At 45.0% G+C, this 24107-nt stretch overlaps 1 protein-coding gene across 1 annotated transcript in view; it reads left to right on the top strand.

Annotated features, from left to right (window-relative positions):
* LOC126248161 (uncharacterized) overlaps positions 1 to 24107 on the top strand; it is a 513313-nt gene that overhangs the window by 229255 nt on the left and 259951 nt on the right. The window contains exon 3 of the mRNA XM_049948909.1: positions 7158 to 7373. Coding sequence (XP_049804866.1) covers positions 7158 to 7373 — 216 coding nt within the window. The remainder of the gene's footprint in view (positions 1 to 7157; positions 7374 to 24107) is intronic.

The raw sequence follows: 24107 nt of genomic DNA, 5'->3' as shown, positions 1-24107 counted from the left end.
GGCAGAGAAAATCCCTGACCCCGCCGGGAATCGAACCCGGGAACCCGGGCGCGGGAAGCGAGAACGCTACCGCACGACCACGAGATGCGGGCTAAGTCCCATAGTGCTCAGAGCCATTTGAACCACAGTTCATGAAGAGTAGTGACTGGCGTATTGTGACGAGCCACTTGCTCGGCCACCATTGACCAGACGTTATCAGTTGATGAGAGATCTGGAGAATGTGCTGGCCAGGGCAGCAGTGGAACATTTTCTGTATCCATAAAGGCCCGTACACGACCTGCAACATGCGGTCGTGCATTATCCTGCTAAAATGTAGGGTTTCGCAGGGATCGAATGAAGAGTAGAGCCACGGGTAGTAACACATCTGAAATGTAACGTCCACTGTTCAAAGTGCCGCCAATGCGAACAGGAGGTGACCGAGACGTGTAACCAATGGCACCCCATACCATCACGCCGGGTGATACGCCAGTATGGCGATGACGAATACACGCTTCCAATGTGCGTTCACCGCGATGTCGCCAAACACGGATGCGATCATCATGATGCTGCAAACAGAACCTGGATTCATCCGAAAAAATAACGTTTTGCCATTCGTGCACCCAGGTTCGTCGTTGAGTACACCATCGCAGGCGCTCCTGTCTGTGATGCAGCGTCAAGGGTAACCGCAGCCACGGTCTCCGAGCTGATAGTCCATGCTGATGCAAACGTCGTCTAACTGTTCGTGCAGATGGTTGTTGTCTTGCAAACGTCCCCATCTGTTGAGTCAAGGATCGAGACGTGGCTGCACGATCCGTTACAGCCAAGCGGATAAGATGCCTGTCATCTGGACTGCTAGTTATACGAGGCCGTTGGAATCCAGCACGGCGTTCCGTATTACCCTCCTGAACCCACCGATTCCATATTCTGCTAACAGTCATTGGATCTCGACCAATGCGAGCAGCAATGTCGCGATACGATAAACCGGAATCGCGATAGGCTACAATCCAACCTTTATCAAAGTCAGAAACGTGATGTTACACATTCCTCCTCCTTACACGAGGCATCACAACAACGTTTCACCAGACAAAGCCGGTCAACTGCTGTTTGTGTATGAGAAATCGGTTGGAAACTTTCCTCATGTCAGCACGTTGTAGGTGTCGCCACCGGCGCCAACCTAGTGTGAATGCTCTGAAAAGCTAATCATTTGCATATCACAGCATCTTCTTCCTGTCGGTTAAGAGGTGGTTGTTCTGGGTACTGATTTCTCAGGATCTATGCACCCAAATTGCGTGAAAATGTAATCACATGTCAGTTCTAGTATAATATATTTGTTCAATGAATACCCGTTTATCATCTGCATTTCTTCTTGGTGTAGCAATTTTAATGGCCAGTAGTGTATTTAGTTGGACACGACATCAATGTTACTTTTTTTTACACACTAAATTTGCGTGGTATAAAAATGGGGGAAAATCGATAAAACTATACGTAGCAGTGGTGTGCTCACTTGAGATATGTTGCAGAGACCTTTTAAAAATTCTCAATAGAGTATTGACAAATATCTTCTTGAGCAATCGATAGAATTACTCCAAAATTGTAAATGACGTCATACATTTAGGTGCCTGCAGGGTATGTACGGTGCGAATTTTCAAACTCATGTTTTCACGTGTCTGCATAAAAAAAGTCAGTAAAATATCCATGAACCTGTAATTAATTGCGTCTTTAAAAAAAATCGGTAAAGGTAGCCACGAAAGCAGAAATAGTATCATAGTTTGCAGAAAATAGCATTGGGTGCAGTACTCTTCTGGATGTGTGAATAAACCATTGGCTGCTGGAAATTTGCGAATATCACCGGAATTTACTACTGCTGCTGCTGTTGCTCCACTAAAGTGCGGACTAGGAATGCCGGTCTCAGGCTTCTGGGGACACTAAGAGGAGTGGGGGTGGGGAAAGGACCAGTACGAGCACACTGCACCAATGGGAGAGTGGAGACTCCATTTTGGATCTTAAATTACCATCTTTAGGATGACACCTGAGTAAACATGAATGCAAGTGCGCTACTTGGTCGCCATCTTGCCTACAAATTATGGTAGTTATATCTACAGTTATGAATCATTAATTGCAGTTATAATGATAGCTGTTGTCCATAAATTACAGATACATAAACAAAACAAGGGCGAAAGTGAGCAGTTTGTTCACAAAACAAGGACCGAAGTGAGCAGTTTGTTCATTAAATTAGGCTGGGGCCCCTGGCCAGCATAATTACATAAGAGAACAATTCCCTCCATTTGGCCAGAACTCTCATAGCTCCACCGCTACCACAGTCGTGATTTGGGTAGTCTTTGTTGTGCAAGTGAAATTTTTGTTGAATGCCTATTGCTGGATTGCCAGTTGTGAGGTGCAATGACTCTTCATTTGGTCCTTGCTACTTTTACGGGTTTCGGAACATACATTATGAGATGGCTAGTAGAAAACGATCTACTTTCACATAACCAGTGCGTATCTAGAAAATATCTTTCTTTGGAAGCTTGATGAGTTTTATAAACTCGGGATCTCAGCTTATTGCTTTACTCCTAGATACGTAGATGACTTTGTAACCGTTTCTTTCAAACAGCTTCTTTTCAAATGTCGTACCTGTGGATTATGGTCTCAGCTGTACGATTGGATTGGTGATATCCTGTCACAAACACCAACCACACAGGATGTAGCAACTGATAGGAAATAGTGTATCAAAACCCAAGTTAGATATCTGACGTTCTCTCCAGGCTTTCCCGCTTTTAATTTTTTTAGATGATTTAGGAGGCAAGCTGAGCAATTGCATTACTTACTGATGACACTGTTTACCGTCTAGTGTTCTCAATAGAAGATAAAACCGAATTACAACATTATTTAGACGAGATCTTAGAGTGGTAACGAATGTGCCAATCGAGCCAGTCCAATAAAATAGTGTGAGGTGCTCTGTCTAAGTGTTGAGGGATGTTTACACAGTGATGGAAACTTAAATGCTTTGGAATTCTTTTGTCTTTTTTTTTATATCCATCTTCGCATACATCCAGGTGGCGACATATTTAGGTGTGTGGGGTGTCCTACACTGTCTACATCTTCATCTACATCTATACTCCGCAAGCCACCTGACGGTGCGTGGCAGAGGGTACCTTGAGTACCACTATCGGTTCTCCCTTCTATTCCAGCCTCGTATTGTTCGTGGAAAGAAAGATTGTCGGTATGCCTCTGTGTGGGCTCTAATCTCTCTGATTTTATCCTCATGGTCTCTTCGCGAGATGTACGTAGGAGGGAGCAATATACCGCTTGACTCCTCGCTGAAGGTATGTTCTCGAAACTTCGACAAAAGCCCGTACCGAGCTACTGAGCGTCTCTCTTGCAGAGTATTCCATTGGATTTTATCTATCATCTCCGTAAAGCTTTCGCGATTACTAAACGATCCTGTAACGAAGCACGCTGCTCTCCACTGGATCTTCTCTATGTATTCTATCATCCTATCTGGTACGGATCCCACACTGGTGAGTAGTATTCAAGCAGTGGGAGAACGAGTGTACTGTAACCTACTTCCTTTGTTTCGGACTGCAATTCCTTAGGATTCTTCCAATGAATCTCAGCCTGACATCTGCTTTACCGACGATTAATTTTATATGGTCATTCCATTTTAAATCACACCTCATGCCTACTCCCAGAAAATTTATGGAATTAACTGTATCCAGTTGCCGATCTGCTATATTGTAGCTAAATGATAAAGGATCTTTCTTTCTATGTATTCGCAGCACATTACAATTGTCTACATTGAGATTCAATTGCCGTTCCCTGCACCATGCGTCAATTCGTTGCAGATGCTCCTACATTTCAGTACAATTTTCCATTGTTAAAACCTCTCGATATACTACAGCATCATCCGCAAAAAGCCTCAGTGAACTTCCGATGTTATCGACAAGGTCATTTATATATGTTGTGAATAGCAACGGTCCTACGACACTCCCCTGCGGCACACCTGAAATCAGTCTTACTTCGGAAGACTTCTCTCCATTGAGAATGACATGCTGCGTTCTGTTATCTAGGAACCCTTCAATCCAATCACACAATTAGTCTGATGGTCCATATGGTCTTACTTTTTTCATTAAACGACTGAGGGGAACAGTATCAAACGCCATGCGGAAGTCGAGAAGCACGGCATCTACCTGGGAACTCGTGTCTATGGCCCTCTGAGTCTGGTGGACGAGTAGCACGAGCTGGGTTGCACACGATCGTCTTTTTCGAAACCCATGCGGATTCCTACAGAGTAGATTTCTTGTCTGCAGAAAAGTCATTATACTCGAACATAATACGTGTGCCAAAATTCTACAACTGATCGAGGTTAGAGATATAGGTTTATAGTTCTGCACATCTGTTCGACGGGGATGACCTGTGCCCTTTTCCAGTCTTTTGGAACGCTACGCTCTTCTAGAGACTACGGTACACCGCTGCAAGAAGAGGGGCAAGTTTCTTCGCGTATTCTGTGTAGAATCGAACTGACATCCCATCAGGTCCAGCGGCCTTTCCTCTTTTGAGCGATTTTAATTGTTTTTCTATACCTCTGTCATCTATTTCGATACCTACCATTTTCTCATCTGCGCGACAATCTAGGGAAGGAACTACAGTGCAGTCTTCCTCTCTGAAACAGCTTTGGAAAAAGACATTTATTATTTCGGCCTTTAGTCTGTCATTCTCTGTTTCAGTACCAATTTGGTCACAGAGTGTCTGGACATTTTGTTTTGATCCACCTACCGCTTCGACATAAGACCAGAATTTCTTAGGATTTTCTGCCAAGTCAGTACAAAAAAAAAAAAAAAAAAAAAAAAATGGTTCAAATGGCTCTGAGCACTATGGGACTCAACTGCTGTGGTCATAAGTCCCCTAGAACTTAGAACTACTTAAACCTAACTAACCTAAGGACAGCACACAACACCCAGCCATCACGAGGCAGAGAAAATCCCTGACCCCGCCGGGAATCGAACCCGGGAACCCGGGCGTGGGAAGCGAGAACGCTACCGCACGACCGTCAGTACACAGATTGGTTCAAATGGCTCTGAGCACTATGGGACTTAACTTCTGAGGTCATCAGTCCCCTAGAATTTAGAACTACTTAAACCTAACTAACCTAAGGACATCACACACATCCATACCCGAGGCAGGATTCGCGACCGTAGCGGTCGCGCGGTTCCAGACTGAAGCGCCTAGAACCGCTCGGTCACATCGTCCGGCTCACGGAGAGGTTTACGATATAAATTCCGAGGGAGTACGTTTCAGGAGGGGCGCGTAATGTATTACTTCGTTCTAAATACGTATCGCGAAATTGGTGCTCGGAATATGCCCCATAGATATCACGATCAAATACAGAGCTGCAAGGTACTGGTTAAAGGTGGGAGACTAGATAAGGTACACACAATAACCGGTGTGCAGATAGAGACGATACGTCACCTTAAAAGTTGGCGTTTGGATACATGGGAAGGTGAGTGGGATGTAAGTGATAAGGGACGTAGACAGCACGACTGCCTCCATGACGTAAGGCAGCGGTTGAGAATGAGACATATCGATCAGCCTACAGCCGTGGTATGGTACATTTCTTAACCGGACACGGACCTTATCCCACGCACTTAAACCGGGTGAGTCTGAGGGAGACACCTACATGCACATGCGGGGAAGAAGGTTCCCCAGAACACACTGTCTTTTTTGCGGGCAATACGCGAACAATAGACATACACTACAGTTAGACTACACAGATACAAACATATATACACAGCAATAAGGCACGAAGAACAATGGGCAAAATTCAACCCACTGACAAACAGTACTTCTAAAACACCACATGAAGAGTATATGCGGCCACGACGTTACAGACATGCCTATGTGCAGCGTAACAACAATCTCCAGAGGGTGGACAGCGCTACCCACAGTGACAGCGAAAATAGTGACAATGAGGAGGAACAGGAGGAGGAAGCTGAGATGTGACAGTAAATAAGCATAAGGTGCTGGCGATCTAGTCAAGGAATCACCAAATGTTATACATGGATGGGCACCCAAAGTAGTTAATACATGTTGTTGTTGTTGTTGTGGTCTTCAGTCCTGACACTGGTTTGATGCAGCTCTCCATGCTACTCTATCCTGTGCAAGCTTCTTCATCTCCCAGTACCTACTGCAGCCTACATCCTTCTGAATTTGCTTAGTGTATTCATCTCTTGGTCTCCCTCTACGTTTTTTTACCCTCCACCCTGCCCTCCAGTACTAAATTGGTGATCCCTTGATGCCTCAGAACATGTCCTACCAACCGATCCCTTCTTCTAGTCAAGTTGTGCCACAAACTCCTCTTCTCCTCAATTCTATTCAATACCTTCTCATTAGTTATGTGATCTACCCATCTAATCTTCAGCATTATTCTGTAGCACCACATTTCAAAAGCTTCTATTATTAGTATTAAATAGGATAAGCAATATTATTTCTCTACTAATAACCATTTGTGTGTGTGTGTGTGTGTGTGTGTGTGTGTGTGTGTGTGTGACTGGCGGTCAACGGCTCGAAGAAACCATTCCGAGGTATTCACCGTCAGTCACATTCGGTGATGGTACTAACAAATCTCTCCTTTATCCTGTCATCTTTTTATATTCTTCTTAAAAAGCAACAAAATTTTATTTATATTTCACCCTTAAATTATTGTTATTTTCAAAAGTATCATTCTTTGTAAATGTTGCAGATAAAACAAAAGAAAAGAACTGTAAAAAGATGAAAAACGAAAATTGTAAGATGTACGACCTGTTTTAAACATCAGGTAACAGGTCTATAATTTGGCAATAAATAATTTAAAAAAATATAGCTAAATTACTGCAACGAAAAAATCCGGGAGATTACAAATTTATGCACCATTTTATGGTAGAACTAGAAAGTGTGTGTGTGGTGGGGGGGGGGGGGGGCGGCAAGGCGGTGGTACCAGAACTACCCTCCGCCACACACCTTAAGGTAGCGAGCAGAGTGTGGCTGTAGATGTAGGGCGCACGCGCAACGTAACATCTGTGTAATTTTCAACATGATGATGAATCTGTTGATTAGAAACTGGTAACGAGCTACTTAGCTCAAACAAATAGCTTTATTAAGAGCGGCTGCTGGCTGTTTATCAATAATGTCACAACATGTTGCAGCCAAGAAGAGCACGGCTGAGCGGGCGCCGGCTGCAAGCGGCGGGAAGCGCGTGGTGTGCTACTACACCAACTGGTCCGTGTACCGGCCCGGCACCGCCAAGTTCACCCCGCAGAATATCAACCCCTACCTCTGCACACACCTCATCTACGCCTTCGGAGGCCTCTCCAGGGAGAACGGCCTGAGGCCCTTTGACAAGTACCAGGACATCGAGCAAGGTACGTCACATTTCTGCCAAAAACTCCATGCACCCATCTGTAGTGGTGGGTTTGTTACTGCTCACTAATATAAGTTGCCTTCACGCTCACATTTAAAGAGTCAGAGATGTACGAGGCGTGTTTTTTAAGTAAGTACCGTTTTGCCACACCGCGGCCGCAGCGCTGCGGTCGGCGTTCTGCGCATGCGCACTGGGTACCTACATCCGTTGTCTACGCACTGACGCCATTGCGGTCTGATTCTTCCTTGTTTACGTTGTGTACTGAGTGTTTAAGATGCCTCCAATAATCGTGAGTCCCGCCGCCTGGGAAGTACGGGCTGTTATAAGATTTCTTAGTGCTAAAGGCCTAAAAGCGATCGATATTCATCGTGAGATATGTGCAGTTTACGGAGAAAACATTACGGGTGATGGAATGGTAAGAAAATGGTGAGAGCATTTAAACATGGCCGCACAAATGTGCATGATGAACAACGGAGTGGGCGTCCTTCGGTCGTTAATGAAAGTTTGGTGCAGGAAGAGGACAATAAAGTGAGAGAAAACAGATGCTTTACGATTTCCTCCTTTCGGGATGACTTTCCTACTGTATCTCGTAGTGTTTTGTATGGAATTGTGACCTAGCACTTGAAGTACCGAAAATTGCGCGCATGTTGGGTACCGAAAATGTTGACGGATGTGCACAAAACCAAATGTTTAGACAGTCCATTGACTTTCCTTGAGCGGTACCACAACAACGGTGATGATTTCTTAAGCCAAATTGTTGCGGGTGATGGAACATGGGGGGCTACGTCACACCAGAATCAAAGCAACAGTCCATGGAATGGCGGCATTCAGATTTACCCAGAAAAGTGAAGTTTAAGCAAACAACTTCTGTCCGGAAAATCATGTGCACAGTTTTTTGAGACAGAAAAGAAGTATTGCTTGATGACTTTCTGCCTCGTAATGAGACAATCAGTGCAGCAGCTTACTGTAAGACATTGCATAATTTGCACCGTTCAATTCAGAACAAAAGATGTGACAAGTTGAGCAAGGGCATAATTTTGCTGCAAGACAATGCCCGTCCGCATGTGGCGAATCAGACCAAAGATCTCATCACATCTTTTCGATGGGAAACTCTAGATCATTCTCCGTACAGCCCCGATCTTGGGCCCAGTGACTACCATCTGTTCCAGCACTTGAAGAAAGACCTGGGCAGTCAGCGTCTTCAAGATGATGACTAAGTTAACACAGTGGTGATTTAGTGGTTAACAAGTCAGGTGGCAGACTTCTATGAGGATGGTATTCAAAAACTAGTGCAACGTTATGACAAGTGCATCAATATTGACGGAAATTATGTACAAAAGTAGATAATGTTCAGGCTTTCTTGTAAAAATAAAATTATTGAGATACCTTAGCATGTCTTTTTCTTAATTTCAAAATGGTACTTACTTAAAAAACACGTCTCGTATAACAAGGTACTCGTCGAGTGCAAACCATTGATTTGTACCATGAACACCCAATGAAAATTGACGCTCCACAGTGATTGCAAAGGTTCGCACCATCAATATTGTAGCCGAATTCTTGGGAGTTACAAACCGTGCAGGACGTTCAACTAGGTATTCAGTCTTAAAAAATGCGTGTAGAATCATATTGGTGTAAAGGCGTGATGAGAACTGATGGACCGGCCAAAGTGGCCGTGCGGTTAAAGGCGCTGCAGTCTGGAACCGCAAGACCGCTACGGTCGCAGGTTCGAATCCTGCCTCAGGCATGGATGTTTGTGATGTCCTTAGGTTAGTTAGGTTTAACTAGTTCTAAGTTCTAGGGGACTAATGACCTCAGCAGTTGAGTCCCATAGTGCTCAGAGCCATTTGAACCATTTTGAAGAACTGATGGAATGGCATGCAAACAAATGAGAAACAGTCTGTCGTTGAGGCTATCGTGAATCTGTCTGTCCGTTAGGGTTTAGCAGCAGATAGTGCAATAACATGTTTTATAGACACAGAAAAAAAAGTCCAGAAGCTGAATTCGTTCAGTGGTTCCAGGTGATATGAACCGCAATGTCACATACATTTCAGGAGGCAAGTTTGCTCTAAAGGAGTATGAATTTTTACGAAGACCAAGAATCAAGCAAAATCAAGTTATTTTGACCAGCTACAGGCCAAAAGCAGTACTCATACCATAGTTGTAGTTCTCATATGCCCATTTTTCTGCTCTTGCTTGCTCTGACGTAAATACACTACTGGCCATTAAAATTGCTACACCACGAAGATGACGTGCTACAGATGCGAAATTTAACCGACAGGAAGAAGATGCTGTGATATGCAAATGATTAGCTTTTCAGAGCATTGACACAACGTTGGCGCCGGTGGCGACACCTACAACGTGCTGACATGAGGAAAGTTTACAACCGATTTCTCATACACAAACAACAGTTGACCCCTGTTGCCTGACGAAACGTTGTTGTGATGCCTCGTGTAAGGAGGAGAAATGCGTACCATCACGTTTCCGACTTTGATGAATATCGGATTGTAGCCTATAGCGATCGCGGTTTATCGTATCGCGACATTGCTGCTCGCGTTGGTCGAGATCCAATGACTGTTAGCAGAATGTGGAATCGGTGGGTTCAGGAGGGTAATACGGAACGCCGGGCTCGATCCCAACAGCCTCGTATCACTAGCAGTCGAGATGACAGGCATCTTATCCGCTTGGCTGTAACGGATCGTGCAGCCACGTCTCGATGCCTGAGTCAACAGACGGGGACGTTTGCAACACAGCAACCATTTGCACGAACAGTTCGACGACGTTTGCAGCAGCATGGACTACCAGCTCGGAGACCATGGCTGCGGTTACCCTTGACGTTGCATCACAGACAGGAGCGCCTGCGATGGTGTACTCAACGACGAACCTGGGTGGACGAATGGCAATACGTCATTTTTTCAGATGAATCCAAGTTCTGTTTACAGCATCATGATGGTCGCATCCGTGTTAGGCGACATCACGGTGATCGCACATTGGAAGCGTGTATTCGTCATCGCCATACTGGCATATCACCTGGTGTTATGGTGTGGGGTGCCATTGGTTACGTGTCTCGGGCACCTCTTGTTCGCATTGATGGCACTTTGAACAGTGGACGTTACATTTCTGATGTGTTACGACCCGTGACTATACCTTTCATTCGATCCCTGAGAAACCCTACATTTCAGCAGGATAATGGACGACCGCATGTTGCAGGTCCTGTACGGGCCTTTCTGGATACATAAAATTTTCGACTGCTGCCATGGCCAGCACATTGTCCAGATCTCTCTCCAATTGAAAACGTCTGGTCAATGGTGGCCGAGCAACTGGCTCGTCACAATATGCCAGTCACTACTCTTGATGAACTATGTCACGTGTTGAAGCTGCATGGGCAGCTGTACCTGTACACGCCATCCAAGCTCTGTTTGACTCAATGTCCAGGCATATCAAGGCCGTTATTACGGTTAGAGGTGGTTGTTCAGGGTACTGATTTCTCAGGATATATGCACCCAAACTGCGTGAAAATGTAATCACATGTCAGTTCTAGTATAATATATTTGTCCAATGAACACCCGTTTATCAACTGCAGTTCTTCTTGGTGTAGCAATTTTAATGGCCAGCAGTGTATATCGCACTGGCCTTGCAAGGTGACGCACACAAGAATGAATTGTAGGGGACAGAGCACCTCCAACTTCTTTTGGCAAAATAAATAACTTCCTAGCCAATGTACCATCCAGATTAACAGAAGAAGTAATTGTATACGAATGCGTTAAGGCATTGATGTTAACGAACTGCCTGTTGGCTTCTGTCTCGGGTTCTTTGGCCGACGTTCGTCTGATGATTTTTCTGATGTATCGTAAGGAAAAGTGGCTGGTATTGTCAAAGCTTCACCCTCCACTGTTGGTGGTGGACTGGAGCCGAACTCGCGGCCGCAGACTATATGTACCTGGCGCCCACTGCCTGCAACGGTCGTTCGCTGCGGTAGGGGAACCAGGATCCGTTTACCTTGAGGCTTTCTTCTTTCTTGTTGAATCAACAAGCTAGCAACCATGGGAATATTAAAATGACCCCCAATTATAGTTCATTACTTTGATCACAGGAATGGAGGACTGCGAACTAAACTTCTAAATATAGAAAGTAGACCAAATGAAACTGCAGAAACTATTTCAACACATATCACTGATACGCTTAACAAGTTTAAAATTAAGGACAAATGTGTGGCGTTTGGTGCTGATAATTGCAACACAATGTTTGGCGGCATTAAAAGAGGTGATGGAAATAATGTATTTGCTAATGTAAAGAGGGTACTTTACAGGGTATTGGTTGGAGTGGGATGTCCTGCTCATGTTGTTAATAACTGCATTCAGCACGGAACTGACTTCCTTGAAATTGACTTACAAGGATTAATAATGAAAATATATAATCATTTTTCAATATACACTGTCCGTGTAGAGTCACTAAAGAAATTTTGTGATTTTGTCGAATAGAGTACCAACAACTTCTTAGCCACAGCAAGACTCGATGGCTGTCACTATTTCCAGCCATTCAGAGACTTACAGAGATGTTTCCCGCTCTGAAATCCTTCTTTCTATCACAAAACAAACCTCCAACAGCCCTAAAGAGTTTTTTTTTACCCTATCAATGAGCTCTATCTATGGCATATCCAATCTTTAGTTGGCATTTTTCATAATTATTTTAGTATCTTAGAAAAGGAAGAAAACTCCCTTATCGATGTCATGAATGTACTGTATTCCCTTCTTGGTGTACTTCAGCACAGAAAAGATAAAAATTTTATATCTTTGAGTCTGAATGAAAGATTGTTTCAAATGGAAAATGATGGTTATCCTTTGAAGGTGAAGGATTTCAAGTGCCATGTTGGTACCCTCTATGAAGGGTGTTTGGAGTACCTGAATATGTGGATGGAACCATTTTGTGAATTTTCTTGTTTTAAGTGGCTCGATTTTTCAGATATATCGTGATCTTACGTGGAAGAATCAATCAAATTTTTGTTGAATAAATATATTAAAATTGACGATGAAAAGTGCTTTGATCAGTTTTCCAGTTTAAAAAAAAAACTCATAGCCACATATGATGGAAAATCAGAACTGGCCCATAAGAAGTGGTGCAAGTATGGTGAGTCGTGTAGCAGTGAGGAACAGTTTGGCGAGTTAATTAAAATTGCACAATTCTTCTTCGCGTTGCCAGCCCATAATGCTTGTTTCGAGAGGTTGTTCTCCTTAATAGAGGCACAGTGGACAAAGGAGAGAAATAGACTCACTATTGACGCTGTAAAGGGGATTGCAGTGGTGAAATTTAATTTTAGAAATTTGAATTGCAAAAACTTTTTTAAATATTTGTTTCAAGAAAAGGAACTTTTAAAAAAAGATTCAGTCAAATAAATACGAAGGTGTGTGAGATGTGAGTAATGTTTTTATTTTTTCTTATGTAATAAATTTAAGAAATAGAAAGTGTCCTCTTTTTTCATCCTAAAATATGGAAAATATCCTCTTTTTGGCATTCCGAAATCTGGTAACCCTATTGTTGATGTTATTCTCGTATTTGTGTATTTCTATAGCTTCTCTGAACAAGCGGATGTGATAGCTCTTCTCTACGGTTAGAACCTCCGTGTTGGTGAATTTTACTACGTGGCCGGTCTCAAACAGCGCGCGCTCTGCCATGGCCGATTTCTCCATCTGCCCCAACCTGCAATGTCGCTTGTGTTCCGTAATCCTCATGCTGATTGATCGTCCAATCATTCCATCATAAACTTTTCCGCATGTGCATGGTAGGCGGTATATTTCCGGCATTGCAAGTGGGTTCCTTGTATCCTATGCCGATCTGAGGCACCCTTTGATCTTCTTTGTCGGTCTGTAAATAGTCTTTACGCCATCTTTGCGTAATATACGGCCGATTCTGTCCGTCACTCTGGGAATGTATGGCAGAAAGGCCGTACCCGACATTTCTTTTTCTGTCGTGTCACTTCGCCGAGTGTTTGACTGTTATATTTCTAATATAACTTGTGGAGTAACCATTGCTCCTCAGAACACTTTGCAGGTATTGAATTTCGCGTCTGAGGTGCTGCGATTCACATATTCGTCTTGCTCGCGTCATTAACTTATTAATCATGCCTGTATTCTGGCTAGGGTGGTAATCTAGAAATGGTAGTTTTTTTTGCTTTTCTACTTCCATGGTATTTTATGTTGGCATGGAGGCTGTTCAAGTGTTTTAGGAAGTCGCCGAGCTGTTCCTCACCATGGCTCCACACAACGAAGGTATCATCGACATATCTGTACCACTCTTAGGTTTGCAAGGTGCCAAGTCCAGCGCCTGTGCTTCGAAATGCAATATATACAACATTTTATTACTTGCGTGTTCCGGCTTGTATAACCACATTCACCTCGTTGTTATACTTACTTTATGTATGTTTCAGCTTTTTGGATTGTACACATCTTTCTTTGTGTTTTTGTGAATGTGTCAGAATGTCTCTTGCCAGGCCTTCTATTCAACTGAGTTTTCCTATGTATACAACTGTTTCTCCCTCCCTTATACCCTCCTTCCCCCCCCCCCCCCTCTCTCTCTCTCTGTATGTGTGTGTGTAATCTTTCTACCTTTGATCATAGAATGAAGGCTTTCACGGCAGGTGTTGTCATCACTTAACATTTCCGGGCTGAGATGCCGTGGTCCGTACATAAGACTCTCCCCTGACGTTTCGCCTTCGACTGCGGAAGCCATCCTCCGAGGACAATCGGCGAACTGCAACGAGAGCACTAATGAGCGCCGTATATATAGGCCATCCAGAGGGCGCTGCCGTCAATCACGTGACGTCGGCTGTCCTATGATCTCTGATATTGCCAACTTTCTCAATTGAAATTAATCTATTGTCACGCTGTTGCTGCAATGTTGACATCCATATCTTATCCAGCTTAATGCCTTCATCTTTTCTATTAAAATTATTGCAGTGTTTGGCAATCTCAATGGCCTCTCTGTACATTCGCGCATAATAATGCGACGTCTTTGCTATGACGCTCGTCTCACTAAACTTTATTTCATGATCACCTTCCTGAAACACATGTTCCGCTACAGCCGATTTATCAATATTTCCGAGGCGGCAGTTCGTTTTATGTTTACCCAGACGGGTGTTGACGCTTCTTTTTGTTGTGCCTATATAGACCTTTCCACAACTGCAGGGAATTTTATAGACACCTGGTGTAGCTAGAGGATGTCGCTTATCTTTTGCGGATTTTAAACATTCTTTTATTTTCGTAGTGGGTCTGAAAACAGTTTCCACATCGTACTTGCTTAAAATTTTTTCCAATACGATCAGTGACCTTACTGATAAATAGTAAGAACACTTTCCCCTTGGGTTGGTGTCGATCCTCGTCCGTCCTGGTTGTCAGTCTAGGGCGTAGTGCACGATCTCTCTCTCTGTTGGAATACCCATTCTTCTTGAAGGTCGCTCTAAGGTGATCAATCTCATCATCTAAGTGAGCTGGTTCACATATTTTGTGCGCCCTGTCTATTATTGTTTTAATTGCCCCTCTTTTATGTCTTGGGTGGTGGTTAGAATCTTTCTGCAGGTAACGATCAGTGTGCGTCTCTTTTCTGCAAACCTTATGACCCAATGAACTGTCCTCCTGTTTGATTACAGTCACATCTAAGAAGTTCAGGTGACCATCGATTTCCTTTTCCATAGTGAATTGAATTCTTGGATTAATACTATTCAGATGTAACAGGAAGGCATCCAGTTCCTCTTCCCCATGGGTCCATATAACAAATGTATCGCTACATAACAAATGTATCGCTACATAACGATACCCTCTGGCAGGTCTTTTTCTAGCTGTTTGCAGCGCACGTTGTTCAAAGTTCTCCATGACCAAGTTAGCCACCGCTGGACTAAGAGGACTTGCCATAGCCACCCCGTCAATCTGTTCATAAAAAACATTATTATATTGAAAATAAGTTGTTGTAAGGCAATGTCTGAATAATGCCAAAATATCACTAGGAAAAATGTCCGCTAAACATGTGATCGCTTCATTCACTGGGATCATGGTAAACAGCGACACCACATCAAAACTGACCAGGATACCATTAGGGCCCACACTGATTTCCTTAATAATATCGATGAAGTGATACGAATTTTTTAACATGACTGTCAGTTCCACCAACATGAGGTTTCAACTTTTTACCTTTGTTTGGGGGTGTGAACGTGGTGCTCTTTTTTTTATTTTTGAGTCCACATTTTTAGCAGTTTTCGACATTTGCAGGTAACACGAGAAAAGAACATTGTGAAACGATAGTGGAAGATTTCTAGAGAGAAGATCCATCTGACATTTGTAGCTGTAAAGAGAATAGTGGTGAAATAAACTGCCTGACAAAAAAGTAAAGCTCGCAGAAGATGAGGAGTATATGAAACCTCATGGGTTGAGAGGGTATGTGACGTTATTTGTGTGAATGCAAAATCCAGCTACATTTGCAAAGAAGTTGCTAATATGACTCAACACATCAGCATGATGTTGCACTCCATCTGGTCTGGAGGCATGCACTGATTCGATTGGGAAGGATGTCACGATCTGTTGTGCTCTCTCCTGACGCAAGATAGCGCAGAGCTGTTGTAACTACTCCTCGATATCCTGGATGCTGGCACTGGGATGGAATTAATGTCCGAGCTTGGTCCTCCACATTTTCTGTAGGGGACAGACTTGGGGGTCCTGCTGACGACAGGGATACCTCAACAGCCAACAGACAGTTCATAGAGATAAATGATGATGATGATGTCCTCCTCGCCGTGTCCGGCGACAGCGACTCCGTCAGTCTTCTCTGTCCTTGTTGTGTTAGGCTCGGATGTGGCTCGCGAATCCGAATTTCGCTTTGAATGTCCTGTTGCATGAAGCACAGTGAAGTTGACCAGCAGAGTTGTAAGTATACGTGTAGACAGGCTTGAGCGGAGATTTTCGGAGCTCTCTTTTAGCATCCAGGTTCATTAGACGCTTTTGCTCGAATTGTTCGATGCTCTTATGTACAGTTGATCGCCACTCCGATCGGCGCAATGCTAGCTCCTCCCAACGGTTGCTTGGAATGCCACAGGCTGCAGGGTGGCGTTTAATGGTGTCTTTATATCGCAGGTGTTGACCACCTTTCCTCCTCTTCCCGCACGAGAGCTGCGAGTAGAACACCGCTTTAGGTAGCCTACTGCCATCCATGCGTACTATGTGACCACTCCATCTCAGTTGATGTTTCATTATTAAAGCTTCAATACCAGCCAGTTTCACGCGGCGCAAAATCTCCGTGTTTGGGACACGGTCTTCCCATTTGATGCGCAGAATTGATCTCAGACATCGAAGATGAAATTTATCTAACTTCTTAATGTCAGCTTTGTAACAGCACCAGGTTTCCGAGGCATAGAGTAAGGTGGATAATACTACTGCTTTGTAGACTGCAATTTTTGTTTGTAGTTTGAGATCATGTGATTTCCATACTCGGTCATTAAGCTTACCGAAGGCTGAGGCTGCGCTGGCTATACGCGCTGCGATTTCCGTTGTCAGGCTGTTGTCACTTCTAATTTGGCTTCCCAGGTATTTGAAATTTGACACTTTTGCAAGGGTTTGTTATTTATCTCAATACTGGAGTCATCTGCATTAAGACCTCTAAGTGGCTGTTTGAGAACTTGCGTCTTAGTGATGCTAATGGCTAAGCCAAATCTTCTGCAGGAGGCATTTAGCAGATTTATGTAAGTCTGAACAGTTCCGCAAGAATTAGCCATCATGCATACATCATCCGCGTAGAGAATCTCTAAGATGGATAGTTTGGTTACGCGACTTTTTGTTCTGAGGCAAGAGATGTTGAAGACACTTTTGTCTGTCCTTGTGTCGAGACTAATTTGATTACTACAGGCTTTGGTCGCGTCTCTCATAACAACTGCGAAGTAAAGTGAGAAGAGATAAATACCATGTGTGGACGAGCATCGTAGAGTTTATAAATGGCACCACGATACTGTTGCAAGATATCCTGATGTAGCACTGAGCCGTCGGAGTTGCCTCAATCACTGTCATCCGTGACCTGCAGCTTCACACCGTGACGCGGGGGTAACACCGTTCTTGTACTTACTTATTCTTGCCACACAAACCGCAGCCGGTCCTTGGCTTCACGCAGTCCATCCTCCCACTCTTTCCTTTCATCTGCATCTTCATCTCCCAGACCCATTTCCTTCCATCTCATTCTCGGCCGTCCCAGTGGTCTCTTTGCTTCAGCTTCTCCATCCATTACATCCTTTATTACCGTGTTCTCCCCTCTCCTCACATGCCCGTCCATCCTAGTCTCTTAATTTTCACACGCGCTACGACGTCAGGCAGTGTAATTGTCTGAGTTCTCTGTTTATCCTTATTCTCCAATGTTCATTTTCTTTCACTGGTCCATATATTTTTCTCAGTACTTTATTTGGAAAAGTGATGAGTTTTTTTCTCTGTCAGGGTCCATGTAACACCGTTGTTGTGCCTGTCCAAAACTGGGGCCTCTATCCAGGTGGTTGCCATACTCGCCACCAAACCACCTTCAGCTTGAAATACCGTTCATTGATACTGATGTAGAGCTAGGTTCCATCTTAAGCAGTTATCAGAATGAGATTTTCACTCTGCAGCGGAGTGTGCGCTGATATGAAACTTCCTGGCAGATTAAAACTGTGTGCCCGACCGACACTCGAACTCGGGATCTTTGCCTTTCGCGGGCAAGTGCTCTATCAACTGAGCTACCGAAGCACGACTCACGCCCGGTACTCACAGCTTTACTTCTGCCAGTATCTCGTCTCCTACCTTCCAAACTTCATATCAGCGCACACTCCGCTGCAGAGTGAAAATCTCATTCTGGAAACATCCCCCAGGCTGTGGCTAAGCCATGTCTCCGCTATATCCTTTCTTTCAGGAGTGCTAGTTCTACAAGGTTCGCAGGAGAGCTTCTGTACAGTTTGGAAGGTAGGAGACGAGATACTGGCAGAAGTAAAGCTGTGAGTACCGGGCGTGAGTCGTGCTTCGGTAGCTCAGTTGGTAGAGCACTTGCCCGCGAAAGGCAAAGATCCCGAGTTCGAGTCTCGGTCGGGCACACAGTTTTAATCTGCCAGGAAGTTTCATATCAGCGCACACTCCGCTGCAGAGTGAAAATCTCATTCTGGAAACATCCTCCAGGCTGTGGCTAAGCCATGTCTCCGCTATATCCTTTCTTTCAGGAGTGCTAGTTCTGCGATGTTCGCAGGAGAGCTTCTGTAAAGTTTGGAAGGTAGGAGACGAGATACTGGCAGAAGTAAAGCTGTGAGTACCGGGCGTGAGTCGTGCTTCGGTAGCTCAGTTGGTAGAGCACTTGCCCGCGAAAGGCAAAAGTCCCGAGTTCGAGTCTCGGTCGGGTACACAGTTTTAATCTGCCAGGAAGTTTCTTAAGCAGTTACGTTAACTTCATCAAAAGAAAGGTAATCGCATCTGCAGAGAGATAAAATTCTAGTTCGCCCATCTTGGGGCTCGAACCTAAGCCCCTGACATTAAAAGTCTCACGGTCTACCTACTTTTTTTCCCTCAATTCTCCCCTCACAGCCCATCCATATGCTCAGCTTATTGCCTTCTTTGGCTAGCTTTAGGTTTTTTGTGTTGAAAATGTGTAACATAATGTAATACTGCCCCTCTCTCGACGAAACCTTCCGAATCGCCGTCTCCGCCGGCATTGGTAATTTCGTGTCTCTTCAGTCTGATATTTGCCGACCGTGGTGGCCGAACGGCTCTAGACGCTTCAGTCTGGAACCGCGCTGCTGCTACGGTCGCAGGTTCGAATCCTGCCTCGGGCATGGATGTGTGTGATGTCCTTAGATTAGTTAGGTTTAAGTAGTTCTATGTCTAGGGGATTGATTACCTCAGATGTTAAGTCCCATAATTCTTAGAACCATTTGAACCGTTTGTCTGATATTTCTGGTGTCTCATCGCAATTTCTATCGGCGTCCAGCGAAACTGTAAAGTTCGTCTTCTCAGGCTACCTTGTCTTCACTCCGGTGAACTTCCGTCGTGTTATTGTGCCGTTCTCCTTCCTGTTCTTTCCGCAGTCGTTTTCTATAACTTTTACACTCTCCAGTTCGTTAGCGGTTCCATAATTACTTTTATGAGAAAGTCTAAGTATATGATTCGTTTAAGTCGATAGTGCTGTGTTTTCAGATATGATCAAAATTCCCGCACACTATGTTCCATATTGGAGAGAATATAATATATTGCCTGTCCTTTCAGCCAATTGATGGCGTTTCTCTTCGCATTAGAGTTAAAGATCATCTTCCGGGAGCAATGGACTATTAAGGGTTAGTGCATGTGGTGACTTATGTTGGAGAAATGCTAAGAGGTGCTGATTGCTTTCCATATTTCATGCGCCCCTCTACACACAAATTGCCGGCCGTCGTGGCCAAGCGGTTCTAGTCGCTTCAGTCCGGAACCGCGCGACTGCTACGGTCGCAGGTTCGAATCCTATCTCGGGCATGGATGTGTGTGATGCCCTTAGGTTAGTTAGCTTTAAGTAGTTCTAAGTCTGGTGGACTGATGACCTCAGATGTTAAGTCCCATAGTGCTTAGAGTCATTTGAACCATTTGAACAAACAAATTGGTGTTCGTCAGTATCTCGCTCGTGACAGGTTGCACAGAGAGGACACTGTGCCAAATATATTGCTTGCAATCGCTAATTTGTAGGGAGATTCCTACTGACCACGTAATACCACAAGGCTCTCACACTCTTTAGCAAATGTGGGCGACGGATGCTTTCGTATATCGACCTTCCGGTACTTATTTTCTTGGCGCGCGCCGTGTTCAGATATTTTTACACTGCTCGGATTGTGGCAAGCTGCGTCCCAGGCATTCCGCGGCTGGTGTACCTGTATTGAATCAAACAATATTTCAGATGTCATTTGGTATGTGGTCAGGTCATTTGGTATGTGGTGAACGTCCACTTGTACTACGGGATTGGCAGGCATTATTTAGTTCAAAAATGGTTCAAATGGCTCTGAGCACTATGGGACTTAACTTCTAAGGTCATCAGTCCCCTAGAACTTAGAACTACTTAAACCGAACTAACCTAAGGACATCACACACATCCATGCCCGAGGCAGGATTCGAACCTGCGACCGTAGCGATCGCGCAGTTCCAGGCTGTAGCGCCTAGAACCGCTCGGTCACCCTGGCCGGCTTATTTAGTTCAATAAAAATGTAACGATACTATTTGGCGAATGCTTCCACCTATTGTATGTGGAAGTTATATACAGAGCCCTTGTTTGTATGTACGTCAGTGAGGTTAGTCCGCTTACTGCAGTTGGAAGAGTCAACGTATTTGACCTTGAAAATTTGGCCGTAGTTGACAAAGTTTACTTTAGATATGAGATAAACGTTCACCAAGGCCATCCGTTGTAGTTCGTCCAGGGATTAGAGGCTATGTTGACATATACAAGCGTATACTTTATTTTATAAATCTTTGTAATTGACTGCCAATGGCATTGCTGCAGTGGTAACACCGGTTCACGTCAGATCACCGAAGTTAGGCGCTGTCGGGCTGGGCTAGCACGTGGATGGGTGACCATCCGGTCTGCCGAGCGCTGTTGGCAAGCGGGGTGCACTCAGCCCTTGTGAGGCAAACTGAGCAGCTACGACTGAGAAGTAGCGGCTCCGGTCTTGGAAACTGATATACGGCCGGGAGAGCGGTGTGATGACCACATCCGCATCCAGTGATGCCTATGGTCTGAGGATGACACGGTGGCCGGTCGGTACCGTTGGGCCTTCATGGCCTGTTCGGGAGGAGTTTAGTTGTTTTTTTTTAATTGACTACAACCATGCATCGACTGTCTCGAGTGAATTTCACTCCCAGGCACTTCATGACCGTGATCTCCTTTATTTGTCCTTGTACCGGAGCTCCCAGTTTGTGGGCAATATTCAGGACACCGGACTTCATCACATTTGAGTTAGCTCCCGCTAGCTTCCTATACTGCTCTACTGTGCTCATCGCCGTTTGTATATGAGTGGTGATTTGGCTAGTAAGGCGCAGGCAGGCGCGGCAGACGAACTTACAACTCCGTGTCAAGAGTTCCATGATGCCGGCCGGGGTGGCCGAGCGGTTCTAGGCGTTACAGTCTGGAACCGCGCGACCGCTACGGTCGCAGGTTCGAATCCTGCCTCGGGCATGGATGTGTGTGACGTCCTTAGGTTAGTTAGGTTTCATTAGTTCTAGGTTCTGGGGGACTGATGACCTTAGAAGTTGAGTCCCATAGTGCTCAGAGCCATTTGAACCAGTCCCTGGAGTTGGCTGTCCAACGTAGTTAACAGTGCCTCAATGGTTGTAGCACAAATCGTGCAATTGCCTTGGGGCATCCTTATCTAACTGAGCTATTGACTGTTATAGACCCAGCAGTTCACCGTTTATCAATACTGTGAAATGCAAGTTTGGCAGAAGACGTACAATGATTGTGACGCAACGTTGTGGGAAGTTCATTGCCTGTACGGTCTTCAGTAAATACTCGTACTTTATCCTGTTAAAGGCTTTGTCAAAATCTAGCTTAACGATGACGCACGGGATGCGACAGACGGCCGCTATGGCGATTATGTCGTAATAATCACTCAGGGCATCGTGAATGCGGAACTCTTTACCGACACTGGTTTATTTCGTGACTGTGACTGTGTTCATTACTGGTTTCAGCCTCCCAGCTGTAATCTTAGCAAATACCTTTTAGTCACTGTTTAGGAGGGTTAACGGACGGTATTGTTGTGTGGATTTCTCCATTGGCGTTTAAGGAACCAGTATTGTCATGCACACGGTAAAATTTTTTGAGTGTCGTTGTTTGGGTCCATCAATTCCTGCCATGTACACGTTAGTTTCTGTAACACTTGATGTTTTAATTTGCGATATGACTCCACCAGTGTACCATCTGGCGCGGGTGAGTTATTCTTTGGCATTTCATCAGCTCATCGTCCACTTCCTCGTCCCTCAATTCAACCTGCAACCTACACTACTGGCCATTAAAATTGCTACACCAAGAAGAAATGTATATGATAAACGGGTGTTCATTGGACAAATATATTATACTAGAACTGACATGTGATTACAGAACAACCACCTCTGGCCGTAATAACGGCCTTGATACGCCTGGGCATTGAGTCAAACAGAGCTTGGATGGCGTGTACAGGTACAATTGCCCACGCAGCTTCAACACGATACCACAGTTCATCAAGAGTAGTGACTGGCGTATTGTGACGAGCCAGTTACTCGATCACCATTGACCAGACGTTTTCAATTGGTGAGAGATCTGGAGAATGTGCTGGCCAGGGCAGCAGTCGAACATTTTCTGTATCCAGAAAGGCCCGTACAGGACCTGCAATATGAGGTCGTGCATTATCCTGCTGAAATGTGGGGTTTCGCAGGGATCGAATGAAGGGTAGAGCGACGTATCGCAACACATATGAAACGTAACGTCCACTGTTCAAAGTGCCGTCAATGCGAACAAGAGGTGACCGAGACGTGTAACCAATGGCACCCCGCCGGCCGAGGTGGTCTAGCGGTTCTAGGCGCTCAGTCCGGAACCGCGCGACTGCTACGGTCGCAGGTTCGAATCCTGCCTCGGGCATGGATGTGTGTGATGTGCTTAGGTTAGTTAGGTTTAAGTAGTTCTAAGTTCTAGGGGACTGATGACCACAGATGTTAAGTTCCATAGTGCTCAGAGCCATTTGAACCATTTTTGAACCAATGGCACCCCATACCATCACGCCGGGTGATACGCCAGTATGGCGATGACGAATACACGCTTCCAATGTGCGTTCACCGCGATGTCGCCAAACACGGATGCGACCATCAAAAAAATGGTTCAAATGGCTCTGAGCACTATGCGACTTAACGTCTGTGGTCATCAGTCCCCTAGAACTTAGAACTAGTTAAACCTAACTAACCTAGGGACATCACACACATCCATGCCCGAGGCAGGATTCGAACCTGCGACCGTAGCAGTCGCGCGGTACCGGACTGAGCGCCTTAACCGCGAGACCACCGCGGCCGGCGATGCGACCATCATCATTCTGTAAACACAACCTGGATTCATCAGAAAAAATGACGTTTTGCCATTCGTGCACCCAGGTTCGTCGTTGAGTGCATCATCGCAGGGGCGCCAGTCTGTGATGCAGTGTCAACGGTAACCGTAGCCACGGTCTCCGAGCTGATAGTCCATGCTGCTGCAAACGTCGTCGAACTGTTCGTGCAGATGGTTCTTGTCATGCAAACGTCCCCATCTGTTGACTCAGGGATCTAGACGTGGCTGCACGATCCGTTACAGCCATGCGGATAAGATGCCTGTCATCTGGACTGCTAGTGATACGAGGCCGTTGGGATCCAGCACGGCGTTCCGTATTACCCTCCTGAACCCACCGATTCCATATTCTGCTATCAATCATTGGATCTCGACCAAAGCGGGCAGCAATGTCGCGATACGATAAACCGCAATCGCGACAGGCTATAATCCGACCTTTATCAAACTCAGAAACATGATGGTACGCATTTCTCCTCATTACACGAGGCATCACAACAACGTTTCACCAGGCAACGCCGGTCAACTGCTATTTGTGTATGAGAAATCGGTTGGAAACTTTCCTCTCATATCAGCACGTTATAGGTGTCGCCACGGGCGCCAACCTTGTGTGAATGATCTGAAAAGCTAATCATTTGCATATAACAGCATCTTCTTCCTGTCGGATAAATTTCGCGTC

The sequence above is a fragment of the Schistocerca nitens genome, chromosome 3, assembly GCF_023898315.1.
Source record: "Schistocerca nitens isolate TAMUIC-IGC-003100 chromosome 3, iqSchNite1.1, whole genome shotgun sequence".
NCBI lineage: Eukaryota > Metazoa > Arthropoda > Insecta > Orthoptera > Acrididae > Schistocerca > Schistocerca nitens.
Note: the sequence above shows the minus strand (reverse complement) of the source record. Positions and strands in the feature narration are given on the sequence as shown.